The sequence below is a fragment of the Polypterus senegalus genome, chromosome 6, assembly GCF_016835505.1.
Source record: "Polypterus senegalus isolate Bchr_013 chromosome 6, ASM1683550v1, whole genome shotgun sequence".
Classification (NCBI taxonomy): domain Eukaryota; kingdom Metazoa; phylum Chordata; class Cladistia; order Polypteriformes; family Polypteridae; genus Polypterus; species Polypterus senegalus.
Genome location: NC_053159.1, coordinates 157099124 through 157113329, shown reverse-complemented (window position 1 = coordinate 157113329; position 14206 = coordinate 157099124). Strand labels below are relative to the sequence as shown.

The 14206-nt window shown below is 39.0% G+C and overlaps 1 protein-coding gene across 2 annotated transcripts in view; it reads right to left on the bottom strand.

Moving 5' to 3' along the window:
• mylka (myosin, light chain kinase a) overlaps positions 1–14206 on the bottom strand; it is a 272709-nt gene that overhangs the window by 175715 nt on the left and 82788 nt on the right. For both annotated transcript variants that reach the window (XM_039757417.1, XM_039757418.1), the window contains one exon: positions 3228–3408. In XM_039757417.1, coding sequence (XP_039613351.1) covers positions 3228–3395 — 168 coding nt within the window. In that variant the 5' untranslated portion in view covers positions 3396–3408. The remainder of the gene's footprint in view (positions 1–3227; positions 3409–14206) is intronic.

Below are 14206 nucleotides of genomic sequence, written 5' to 3'. Positions count from 1 at the left end.
AGGATGGCCATGAATCCACTTACAGTCCTCATGCACACAGGCAGATGGCAGACAATCCAGACGCACAAAACGATCCAGGACAAAATGAATAAGTACAGGTAACCCAACAGAAGGCAGACAGACAGGAATTTGAAACACAAATTACAAAAACTTTTTTTTTTTTGCTTTTGGTCACCGGCCCCAATTTTAAAAGCCGTGCTGACATCCTTTGACCTCAACTGCCCCAGCACCCTCAGCAGACCACCAATCAGAGCCACTGCAGGGACTGCTGGGAGTTGCAGTTTCAGATTCTGTTGGCTACTTTCACAATCCCAAGTCATGGTTTTCTCTACAGCTGCTTGCTATTCTCTCTACAGTACAGTATTGCTATAAAAAACCCATAAAAATTGAGGGGGATATTTGCCGTTTCCGCTAACAATTATTAGTTAGGTTTTAAGAAAAACTCCACGAATGACTGAGGCCGCAAACTCTGAACCGCAATTTCACGGAGGTCTACTGTATATAGATAGGGGAAACCCCGCCTCACTATTTCTGCGACTTCAATATATGTAGGAAGCCTAAATTTGCCATGCTTATCCTTTACACTGTATTTACAAATGTTAAGTATGTTTCGTGCCCCGTAATGAACTTTTGAAAATGACGTCTTTTTTGGCGGTTCTCACCATTATGCCGTAAGAAACTTTCAGAACTGACCTCTCCTTTTGCCGGTTTCATTCTCACCAACTAACTTCCGAAACAAAAACATACAAGTCTGTCGACTTTGTTGTAGAACTACAGGACACAGTGCACTAGCCGGCAGAGTTTCTTTACACTATTAATCCTCCGGGCATGCCTTCGCATACTCTACTTTGAAGGTTGGCACACCAATTGCGTTACTACGAAACTTACAGCCACCAAAACTTTGTAACAGCACCAGACTTCAGATCAAATCTATGCACAAGAACCTCATTGAGGCCATAGTCTTCACTGGAACTGGCTCAGGGGAGACCATATTTATTCCTCACATCCCTCTCATACCCTCTGACCTCCCATTCCAATTCAAATGCCTCCAATTTGTAACCTGTATGTGTGTGCTAGACCACCAATTATGTTGTCTGTTAGACTTTCTCTGAATTTACTGTCTTAATCTTTTTTACTTATTTATTTGGTATGTACAATGCTATATACTGTATACTCGGCCGTTCTTTCTTATATTCTGTAAGTGCCTTGAGCATGGGAAAGGCGCTATATAAATAAAATGTACAGTAATCCCTCCTCGATCGCGGGGGTTGCATTCCAGAACCCCCCGCTATAGGTGAAAATCCGCGAAGTAGAACCTATATGTTTGTATGGTTATTTTTATATATTTTAAGCCCTTAGAAACTCTCCCACACTGTTTATAAATATTCTCCGCACAGTTATACAGTAAACCCTCGTTTATCGCGGTTAATCCGCTCCAGATAGATAAATGAATTTCCACAAAGTAGGATTCTTTATTTATAAATCTAATATTTTTGCAGTTAGAGCATAGAAAACCTGTTTACGACCTTCTAAATATGTTTAACATTATTAGAGCTCTCTAGGCAGGAAATAACACCCTTTAGTCAAAAGTTTAAACTGTGCTCCAGGACAAGACAGAGATGACAGTTCCGTCTCACAATTAAAAGAATGCAAACATATCTTCCTCTTCAAAGAAGTGCCGTCAGGAGCAGAGAATGTCAGAGAGAGAGAGAAATGTAAACAATCAAAATCAGTAGGTCTGTTAGGCTTTTAAGGTAGTCTTTTAGCATTTTTTACAGGAGCGTCCGTATCTTCTAAGCAAACAGCCTCTATGCAAACAGCCCCTCTGTTCACACCCCCTCTGTCAAGAGCAGAGAATGTCAGAGAGAGTAAGAGAGACAGAGAAAAGCAAACAATCAAATATCAATATGGGCTGTTAGAGCTTTGAAGTGTGCAGAAGCACCGCATGGGAAGCATATCGTATATCATTGAGGAGTTTTATTTAATACGTAATACGTGCTCTGATTGGGTAGCTTCTCAGCCATCCGCCAATAGAGTCCCTTGTATGAAATCAACTGGGTAAACAAACTGAGGAAGCATGTACCATAAATTAAAAGACTCATTGTCCGCAGAAATCCGTGAACCAGCGAAAAAATCCGTGATATATATTTACATATGCTTACATTTAAAATCCGCGATGGAGTGAAGCCTGAAAGTCGAGCCTTGATATAGCGAGGGCCAGACTCTAAAAAAGGTCACCATTGACTTGACCCAAGATTGCTTCTCACATTGCCAACTGTACGTTGCATGCTCAAGAGTAAGCTCAGCAGACAGCTTGGTCATTTTACAGCCCAAGGGCAGAACTGCAAACGTCATTTACAAAGAGATCCTTGCATCCTAAAAATGTGCATTTCTCATACACAACATTTACGGTCATAAATTAAACTCTTTACAATTATCAAATTCACTCTCAATACTAAAATAAGCCTACGATAATTACATTACATTATTTTTAAAATGTTTCATTTTCTTTTTCATAACTTCAACACACTAAAGCGCAGGTATTTTGCTGGTTGGTTATAATGCTTATGCTATAAAACAGATAAGATCATTTCTTTCCAGCAAAATACTGTACTGCACCTGAAAAAATAAAATCTAAATATTGATACATCTACCATCAGAAGGACTAAAAACTTTGTGGAAAAAAACAATACACTACAATTTAGAGGAATCATTCTGAATAATTCAGTGTTCCCTTGCTCATACAAAATTTCTGGTGGCAGCAGAGTGTAGTGGTTAAGGCCTTGGCATGAAACCAGAAGGTTTCTTGTTTAATCCCTACCTCCTACTCACTGTATGAGTGTGAGTATTAACCTTACCTCTGCTCTAGTTGTAACTGTAAAAATATAGCACTGTATACTCATTATATACTGTAAGTCACCTTGGAAAAATGTTTCAAAATTATTTTTTAATTTGTCAATTTGAGTACATACCAAATTAAGTGGTTCATCATAGACACAGTCCATCACAGAAACAAAAGATTTATTATCTAGCGGTTTTTGCAAGTTGAATAAACAAAATATATTCTCTAGAATTTGTACTACAGTAAAAACACAAATACCACACCAATATTACACATTACAGTAACAAAGATTGCAGAAGACAAATTTAAAGTACCTTGACTATCATTCACATAAGAAATAAAAATAAACTATGCTGCATAAAACATAAGTAATTTAGTGTTTTACCTTTCCATCAAGCCTAGCTGTCCCACCTAAAGGAATCCGGATATTTCTGGGTGGAAGAATGAAAGCTGGGGGCTCAATTGGAATAGAGCTGTTCTTCTGAGATGGTCTTCCCAAAGTTAAAGTAGTCTTGGAGATCTGAGTAGCAGTTACAAGCTGCACGTCTCCCATGGTTAGATGCTACCTAATGAAGAAGAAAGAAAAAAAAGATTATTATTTAAAACGGCAAAATTGCTTGTTATTGCACCAAAATAGCACAATAAACATGTTGCAATAATAATTTAATTTAAATTCATTATTTAAACATAATGGAAATACAGAACTAGAAATTATGTACCGAGGGTCACAAACTACCTATTGCCTCTGTAATATTCTGAACCCCTGGGAGTTGTAAAAATCACAGAATATCACTGACATCTGTAATTTTACAGATAAAAATGTTTGAGGCTGTTGAATTTGTCAGCAATTTGTATAAATTGGCACTGTTTGATGAAATTCCATTCATTCTACAACAAAGAAAAAACTTTATAGATGACATTTTTCTAGTTATTGAGGTTTGCATACATTTGTATCAATCATTACATTTTCAGTAATAGCTGGTCTAGTATTAAAACATCTTGGGTAATTTGATATCTGGTATATTTTTACCCTTGCATTAAAAAATTTAAATTTACAACAAAAAACATAATAAAATAAAGTAACCTGCAACTACAGCAACTGTACTTTTGTGATGAATCATGCTGATGAAGGTGACATACTCGCTATTAAAATACTAAATGGCTGACAGTGTAGTGGGAACTTCATCTGTACTTAAAATGTCATTACTCAGTATTACAGGATACATACAATATAATTGAACCAAAGCATAAAGTGTTGCGCAAAAACCACCGCCAGACAATATGCACATATCTATAGGTTAGGTTGAGGAGCATACACTGGTACAGAGCGTTGCCACACCCACCACACAACAAAACAACTCAGTATTCCTGGTTGGCAACCCCCCCAAGTAGACACGCAGTCCAGTCCCACCCTCCAGAAATGACCATCTAACTCCCGCAACTAGAGGTTACGTGGGCGTCCCCTTGGTCTGGTCCAACCACTCAGGTCCTGAGGATTCTGCGTGCCAGATCACCCTCACAGAATTGTGCCACATGGCAGTAGTGCCATAATTATTATTATGGCAGTTATATCTACAAAAAAAGAAACCCTTCTCAGTGTATGAGTCAAGAGGTAAAGTACAAAAAAAAGAAAAACTTGAAGACTGCACTAATAAAACATATAAAGCAGTAATACCATATGCACTTCAGAACAGGTCACCCACCTGAAGCTAAGCATGTTCAGGCCCATCCAGAACTTCGATAGGAGACCACCAAGGACAGGGTTGGGCAGTGTCGGTCCTGGAGGGCTGCAGTGGCTGTTTTTGTACCAACCCAGTTTCTTAATGAGTAGTCATTTATTGCTGATGAAGCACTTATTGCTCAAGTGACATTTTTCTGCTTCATTTTAGTAGTCTCGCTTGTTAAGGTTCCCTATTCATCATGCGTTATTTGGTTTAATAAAATACTTAAGAGGAAAATGAGACAGACTGAAAATCACTCATCTGATTTAGGCTACAGATCATTTGGATAATATCTTTGGAAAGTAAATATCATCTATGATATAAGATCCTGACATTGCAGTTATAAACACTAACAAACCAAAAAATTAAAAGCCTGAGACTGGCAAGAATTGATTTCTAATTAGGCAGTTGGGTTGGAATGAAAAACTGCAGCCACTGTGGCCCTGCAGGACCAACATTGCCCACCCAAATCGAGAAAAAGCCTGGGTTGCTGCTGGAAGAGGTGTTAGTGAGGTCAGCAGGGGGTGTTTACCCTGTGTTCTGAATGTGGATCCCAGTGCCCCAGTGCAGTGACGGGAACACTCTGCCGTAAAAATAGCGCTGTCTCTCAAATGAGACATACTGTAAAAACTCTGTGGTCATAAAAAAATCCCAGGGCATCCTTTGTAAAGAGCAGGGTGCATCCCAATATCCAGGTTAGTTTGCCCACCACTGTCTAGTTAGTCATTCTAGCCTAATAATTCCTTGTCACTAATTGTCTTTCTCCCTCTCTCACCACTTCACTACCTAACAGCTAATGTGTGGTGAGCATACTGGCGGAAAAATGACTGCCAACACGTCATCCAGGTGGATGCTACACATAATACCACTTATTATTATTATAGAAAAAGAACTTTACCCATAGTTAACAGTTAATATTAATGAGATTCTCAACAGTCTGGAGATTAAAAAAATGCTAAATACAAATCAATGAATTAAACTGTATACTCAACAATGCTTTTAGAAACTTTTGTCTCTGTATGTAAAGTGCATTATTGAGAAATCATTACATGGTCAGACTTTGCTTCAGAATCTGTGACAACGTTATGTAAAAAAATGTCATCAGTAAGATACTTGTTACATGGTATATATGTAAGTATGTTACAGAGGTGTCTATTTGATATTACATAACTTTTTCAAAAGTATACTATTTTTTACCATCAGTAAGTGGGATGTACATGTCCAAGAAAATGTATAATTTGGTGACCATGCCTCCAAAAACAAGCTTCCACAGTTGGATTACTTATTTTCCATGCTTATATATTTACCCAATTCATAAGCTTTCAGCCTTTTTAGTAAGTGCGCTCAGTTTGCCTAACAGTGTAATATGTTCTAGAAGGAACAGGTTTAGTTATTCAATGATGTTATCTAATCATTGGGAGAGAGGTGGAGGGTACAAATCAAACCCAGACACTATGAGCATGCATTTACTGACTAAAACGTTGCTGTTGTATAGTTGGTTTTATAGTACACTAGCAGAATACCCGCGCTTCGCAGCGGAGAAGTAGTGTGTTAAAGAAGTTATGAAAAAGAAAAGCAAACATTTTAAAAATAACGTAAGATGATTGTTAATGTAATTGTTTTGTCATTGATATGGGTGTTGCTGGCCTCTCTCTCTCTCTCTCTCTCTCTCTCTCTCTCTCTCTCTCTCTCTCTCTCTCTCTCTCTCTCTCTCTCTCTCTCTCTCTCTCTCTCTCTCTCTCTCTCTCTCTCTCTATATATATATATATATATATATATACACACACACACACAGACACATATATAAACATATATATATACATATAAACATATATATATATATATATATACACATACTGTATATATACACACACATATATATACATACTGTATATACAACATATACATATCTACATATATACTGTATATACACATATATATACAAATCTACATATATATATATATATATATATATAGGGGTGGGACTCGATTAAAAAAATTAATCCAATTAATTAGAGGCTGTGTAAGAATTAATCTTGATTAATCGTATGTAATCGCACACGTAAATTTGCCCCAAATCGCAAATGTTTTTTTTTATTTAAAACGGTTTTAGTGGGCGACAGAATCAAATAATAGACATGGACATGAATATTGTAAACTGAAGCTGTTTTAATTTCTGAAAAAAAGCCTTTAAACTGCATTTGAATTCAAAACAGAAACAAAAATATCATCCCTGGTTAAAATTGGGCAGACTTAAAAATAAAGTGGTAGTTTAAGTACTTTAAGTACATTTTCAGAATAGTATTGTCTTTAAATAATAATAACCAAAATTTCACCATAAAGTGCAGTTTTCTTCTTAAAAAATAAGTCAGAAACATAAAAGGTAATTTGACCAGCTTACTCTTTAAACTCTGAGTAACATTAGCCAAAATTATTTTGTACATTAGGCTAAAACAGTGTGATCATTGAACATTTTGTAATTAGATGTATTTAGAATTACTAACGGTCACGGAAGTCCAATGATCCCCAGTAAGAGCCACAAAGTCCGCTTTCTGTAATGCATCTAATTTTGCTTGCTTTTCAGTGTGCACAAAACCATGCTTTTATCAAGGCTTCTCGGGAAGTCGAAATGATCAGTCGTAGGAAGCGCTTTATTCCGACTCTAACATTTTTGTAGCTGTGATGTGTGCATCAGTGTAATGGATGTACCAGGAAATCATGCATTGACAAAAGTTCCGTTTGCTTGGAATTGAAAGTGTGATTAAATCGTTATTTTTAACGCGTTATGGAGTACATGCATCGAAGCTTCTCAGCTGTGCTTGTGCTAAGAAAGGGAAAATTTTAAAAATAGCGTAACATGATTCTGCGTTAACCTAATATTTTTCATACGTCCCAAACCAAGGAGATGCGAAGGTAAAATGAATCGGGTAGCGCGCATACATAGTCAGTACATCCCCTCTCGGGAATCGAACCTCGAATGTCGGCGTTAGAGGCGAAGACTCTACAATTGAGCCACAGCGTGTGGCTTGTCTATGCTAAAGTATGTATTGTAGATCGGGTATATATATACATTTATATATATACCCGTATCGCAGTGGAGAAGTAGAAGTTATGAAAAGAAAAGGGAACATTTTAAAAATAACGTAACATGATTGTCAATATACAGTAATTGTTTTGTGAGTGTTATTGAATGTTGCTGTCATCAAGGATTTGATTATCATTATTTCTTTCAATCAGGCTCGTATTTGTAGGATGTGTTCAAGTTACATTCCGTGTTTGTCAATCGTTGTAAAGATAAGAGGTTTCATTCATCGATTAGTTCCTTACTGCATCAATAAACAGCTCGTCTTCCTTTTTATCTGTGATGTGACAAACTGCATGCACGGGTTTTTTTACACTGTCTTCCTTTAGCAGGACATTCACTTTTTCCACCGTGTGCTTTGTTTCGCAGTAGCTGCACTTATGAATATGATTCTATGTATAAGGCGCTTCATATTTTTTGCTGCCTTCTCAATTGTGTAATTCGGTTTTGTTCAGCACTCTTTGGAACTGTTGCTTTTGTCTGTGCACTGCGTCAGTTCACGTGAGCCGCTTGGTGTTCTTGCATCGAAGGTTCCCAGCTGTACTGGTGCCATCTCGTGTAATGTCAGCTAAGACCCGGCACTTAAAACTTTCTCTCGCAGTTTCAATGAGTTTGTGCCAAACACCACCCTGACCATCTCATCTTCCTCTGCATAAGCACAGTCCTTCACACGTGAATATTTACCGGCAGTGTTTGTATTGGATTGCGCTGATGGGCGGCCTTATATGGGCAGGCACTAAATTACAAACGCTAGTGGTAGCCTATGAACTTAATTTAATATAAACTTACGGTTCACGCCGTGCTTTGTTTCCGCAGTAGCTGTACTTATGAATATGCTTGTATGCATCATTTGCTTCATAATGTTTTTCTGCCTTCTCAATTGTGAAATGGCGTTTTGTGCTGATCGCTGTTTGGAGTTCTTCCTTGTGCTCTACGTACTTACGTAGGAGGCGTGATGATGTCACACGAAACTCCGCCCCCGCGGCCATCTCCAACTCAAGACTCCATTACATTATATGGGGAAAAATAGCTTCCAGTTATGACCCTTATGCGTAGAATTTCGAAATGAAACCTGCCCAACTTTTGTAAGTAAGCTGTAAGGAATAAGCCTGCCAAATTTCAGCCTTCTACCTACACGGGAAGTTGGAGAATTAGTGATGAGTCAGTCAGTGAGTGAGTGAGGGCTTTGCCTTTTATTAGTATAGATAACGGACACCAGCCAGAGCATGCACCATCTGGAAAAGTGCAGTATACCATCATTATACACATTAGGTGTCTGTTTTATGGATAGTGCTGCCGTGGGTTTTTTTTATGATCGGATTGTGTTTTATTAAATCACATTTGTTCTTTATATATATTGTCAGAGGTGCCAGGGGCGACGACCCGGCCAGGGACGCCTTAAAGGACCGGCAGAGGGCGTGCGCCCGACTTGGATCATGTGGGGGCTACCACCCTGGTTGCTTTGGGAGCAACGGGTTGAGGACATGGAAGCCCAACCCTGTAGGGGCCCATGGTCACCACCAGGGGGTGCCCCAGTGCCTTGGGAACCCTGGACCCCAGTACTTCCGCCACACCAGGAAGTGCTGGGGGGGAAGAGAAGCAGGGACACCCGGAGAGCTTCCAGGAGAACAGCTGGCACTTACGCCACACTGGGGCATGTCAGCGGGAGATTGCCGGGAAGCACCTGGAGCTCATCCGGGTGCAGATAAAAAGGGCCTGAAGAAGGAAGTAAGGCATTGTGGCCAAGACTTTGGGGGTTTGTGTGGCACTGAACTGTAAATAACATTGTAAATAAACGTGTTTGTGGGTGACATGAACGTGTCCGCCTGTCTGTGTCTGGGCCCGTCTCCGCTATATATATATATATATATATATATATATATATATATATATATATATATATATATATATATATATATATATATCGAATCTTAAGTCAGAACTATTCATTTGTGGTCCTAATCACAGTATGCAATGCTGTTACACGAAAATACCATGAATAAATAGTACTCTTTTTCTTAGAGTACAAGAGAGATGCTCACTATGGTTCAGTTTCTACGCTTTGTCTGCATTTCTACGAAAGTCCAACATCAGGTACAAGATATGAATGACACCAGTACATAACAGGGTACACTCTCACTTATAATGGGCCTGATTTACCAATTAACCTAATAAGTAGCATTTTAGTATATCCGAGGAAAAGTACAGCACCTGGAAACCCAAAACATGTGGACCCAATGTACAGTAAATGGGTCAGGATTCACACAAGGTCTTCTCCATCAATGAGACTGTTCAACCATATTATCCATTTCATTTATTGTTTAAATGAAGTTTGTCAGAATTACCAAATTTTTCAGCAATACCTCTTTGAAATCTACACAGCATCTCTGAGTATAAAATAGAAAATACTACTGTAAGTGTCTGAGGCATAGTGTGGATATTTACATTCAATAATATACATAACACCAAAAATTCATGGAATAACATACATTGGAATAAATCACACTTGCTAGAGCTGAAAGGTTGCCTCGGAGGAAGACTAGTCATGGAGTAGCGAGGTGAAGCACACAGCCAGTCTCCTTTTAACACTAGAATCCCTAAAGCCTAAGAAAAAAGTGATAAAGCAGGGCCAACCACAAATTCCTTCACACCTCTTCATCAGCGTCTTTGTTTTGCAAATGTGTCAATCAGCACGAGCTGAAGCAAGCAGCCTGCTATCCCAACCCCCACCGACGCACCTGAAATTCTCTCAGCTCAAGTCTCTTTATTGGGGTGTGAGTTGCCTGGAGTTGTATAGAGTAAAAAAAATTTCATTCATGTGTTCCGGGTCTACAACGATGTGAATAAATGTAAGATGACAGGAAATGCAAGGCAAGAAATGCTGGACACATAACTAAAACAAACTTTTTTCATGTTATAGTAAAAATTGATAAAATGTGGATATGAAATCCTCTTTAATAAAACGCCTGTGTGCGTCCAGGTGTCCGTGTGTGTGTTTCTTCTGGTGAAGTGCGCATGCACGGGGTCACATGGCATGTGTTCAGTCTCTTCCTGTGCATTCCCTGTGCAGACAAACACACAGGCGCATGAGAGACAGACACGCACGACAGACGCACGCACACGTGAGGCACACACACACACAGGCAGGCGCGTGGGACACACACACAGGCGCGCGCGGGACACACACACACACAGGCGCTGGGACACACACACACACACAGGCGCGCGCGTGCATTGTTGCAATGTTACTTTTCTTGGTTGTTTATTAAATTTTCAAATGTTGATTTTTTTCCCCTGTGCTTAAAACACATAAAAAAAAAAAAAAAGTGTTTTTAGCGAGCGGGTCGTAATGCTATAGCGCGAACTCTTCCAGTCTTAGTTTTCTCAGTTGTTCAAGGTTTTCTTAGTGTTATTCAATGTTTTTACATTTAGTTTACTATTACGCTGTGCATTCAGTGGTATCATTAACTATATTTGTGCTTAAAAACGTAAAAAAAAATATATTTACATACAGTTCATTCGGTCTGGAATGGATTAATTGTATTTACATACAATCCTATGGGGGAAATTACTTCGGTTCACGACCAAATCGGGTTAGAACCAGAGTTTTGGAAAGAATTATGGTCGTGAGCCGAGGTTCCACTGCATTACTGTCATACAAAATTACAGGCATTTTACGGAAATACAAACCAGTATTACTGAGAGAGAAAATTAGGCAGACAATACAGTGACGTATATCACAGCTACATACAAGGTCCCTTGCCATTTAATATAGACTGTTCATACAAATGTTTATACACTACTGTTCTAGCGCCCGTTATTGTAACAGGCTTAATGTCTAGTAATATAATATGTTGTGACCGCTGCTGCGAAGGGAGTCAACCACCCTTCAGAAACCCCTCTTAAAAACAGTGTTTCAAAATGAAATAAACACACCCTTCAGCTCCTCTTTTCAGGATGAGCAGCAGACATGCCGACTTGCCACGCGACACACTCCTCTCGTGGGTCTTCGCACATTTAAAAGACCGAGCCATGGTCATCCTTTGTTCTCACTCTCCTGTCTCTCATCCCCCAGACTCCTTCTGCTCCAGCCGTTGCTTCCGGCCCGCTGTACCCCCTTGATGAAGAAACTTTGTGTTCTTTTGTGCAGGAATTGTAGCCAATGCGTCAGGTTTGACAGCTCTTCCTAGCGAGGTCAAATCGCCTCTGAAAGAGACTTATGTTTGTTTCTATCTGAACAGCAATAAAGTTTCTACTCCTTGGAAAACCTTCAGTACTCTCCTGTGTAATTTTGTGACCCAAGCTTGACAATGTGAAGACTGCAGTTCAAATATCAAATACTTCACAAAAGATATAACAAAAACAAGTGTGCTATTATTCAATAATATAACCAAAGAAAAAGAAATCATTCAGTTTACATGATGCTGTCAATATGTAAAAACCAAAGCCCATTTATCAATTGCATAAATGGGTTAAAGGTTGCAGATACGATCACGGGTCTTCCCCACACTTTTCATTTTGAGTAGTGAGCTGTTATTATTACTATTATAAAATAAAGACATACATTTGACTCGAGTCTAACACTCATAAGTTTTTCCTACTTGTAAAGGTTTTACTTTTTTTTTTATTCAGACTTATTTTCTCAGTCACGTTCACGTGGTACAGTGAACTTGCCTCTCCCTCTCCGAGTTATCCCCATTCTTTTCACAAAAGCAGCGATGACTATATTTGGTGCTGTGGTTGATGCCTGATCATTTCTGTTATTTTCAAAATGTTTCCTTTTCTTTTTCATTACTTCTTTAACACACTACTTCTCCGCTGCGAAGCACGGGTATTTGCTAGTTTTTAAATAAAGGTGCACTTGTTTTGTTATACCATTTTTGAAAGCGTTTATTTGATGTTTGGACTTCAGTCTTCACACATTATACACGTCACGTAAGCACTTTGTCATTATTATAACATGAAAAACGTTTCTGTTTTAGTTATATGTTCAACACTTCTTGCCTCGCATTTCCTGACATCCTACGTTTATCCAGATCTTTCTAGACACAGAATATATATGTATTCTAAATAATGATATATTATTTACCCTATACAATTCAGGCACTTCACACCCAAATAAAGAGACTTGAGCTGGGAGAATTTCAACTGTGTCTGTGGGGGATGGGATAGCAGGCTGCTTGCTGCTTGTGCCGATTGACACATTTGCAAAATAGAGACGCTAATGGAGAGGTGTGCAGGAATTTAAGGTGGCCCAGCATTATGACATCTTTAGTACGCATCAAGGATTCTAGTGTTAAAATGGCTGAATCCCACAAAAAAAAAAAATTCTTCGTTCTATTCTAAAATGACATGGATACGCTTTTCGGCAATATATCTGCAACAACAAGACACAGATCAGTACTCAACAACCACCAAAACTTGATGAATGGACTTATTCAGCAAATGTAATACAGTGGAACTTCGGTTTGCAAGTAACTTTGTTTATGAGTGTTTTGCAAGACAAGCTAAAATTTTTAATAAATTTTGACTTGATAAACGAGCAACGTCTTGCAATACGAGTAGTATGTATATGCTTTGTCTGCTGAGCGTCATGTGATCACAACTAGGCTGATGGTTCTTCTCTCTCTTGCTGCGAGATTGTGGTGGGCAATCGTCTCCTATTCTCCATCTGAGTCAGCTTGCCTCACTCATATAGTCAACATCCGTACGAGCGTATACTGTTTACTACAGCATTGCGACTGTGTGTGTGTGAGCACATGCGCGCATGTGTGTGCTGTGACGTGCAAGTCTCCGTCTTGCACCACTAGCTTTATTCAGCTGGAAACAGCAACAGCGCAGTTATTTATTGTAGTAGGATCTGCCACTCTCCTATACACAGACACAGCAGTCAGGCAGGGTCGTGGCCAACTAGTACTGTGCCCTGCGCATTTATAATGTTCCTTGTATCACCCACTGACGGCAGGCGCTTCTAGCATGTCCGCGATCTTTCTGGATTCGCTTTTTACAGCGAACGGCTACAGCGCTGGGAAACTGCGATTGCTTTGGGACTTTCTTCCGCATGTCGTCCCGTTGGGTGGAATCCCACAGGAATTTAGAAACTCACTCACACCAGCCATGATTCTTTTCAAAGGTAAAGTGCAGGTTAATTTATTTTATATTTTGTATTAATCATTTTTAAATGAATAGTTCTGGGTTGTGGAACGAATCATCTGAGTTTCCATTATTTCTTATGGGGAAATTCACTTTGATATACGAGTGCTTTGGATTGCGAGCATGTTTCCGAAACGAATTATGCTTGCAAACCGAGGTTCTACTGTACTTTTGTTTTCACATTTGCACCCTGGTACCCTTCAACTCCATTTTAAAAGCACAAGGGCTAGTTATGTTTTTTTTTTATGCTACACTTTAGAGCACATGAAACATTAATATATACCATGATCATGAAGAACTAACTTTGACTTGGGGGGGGAAAAAATACAACACTTAAACCTTAATGTCTTAAATACCATTCTTCTTGACTCAGTACGACATCCCTGACTGTGATACAGAAGAGGTTCT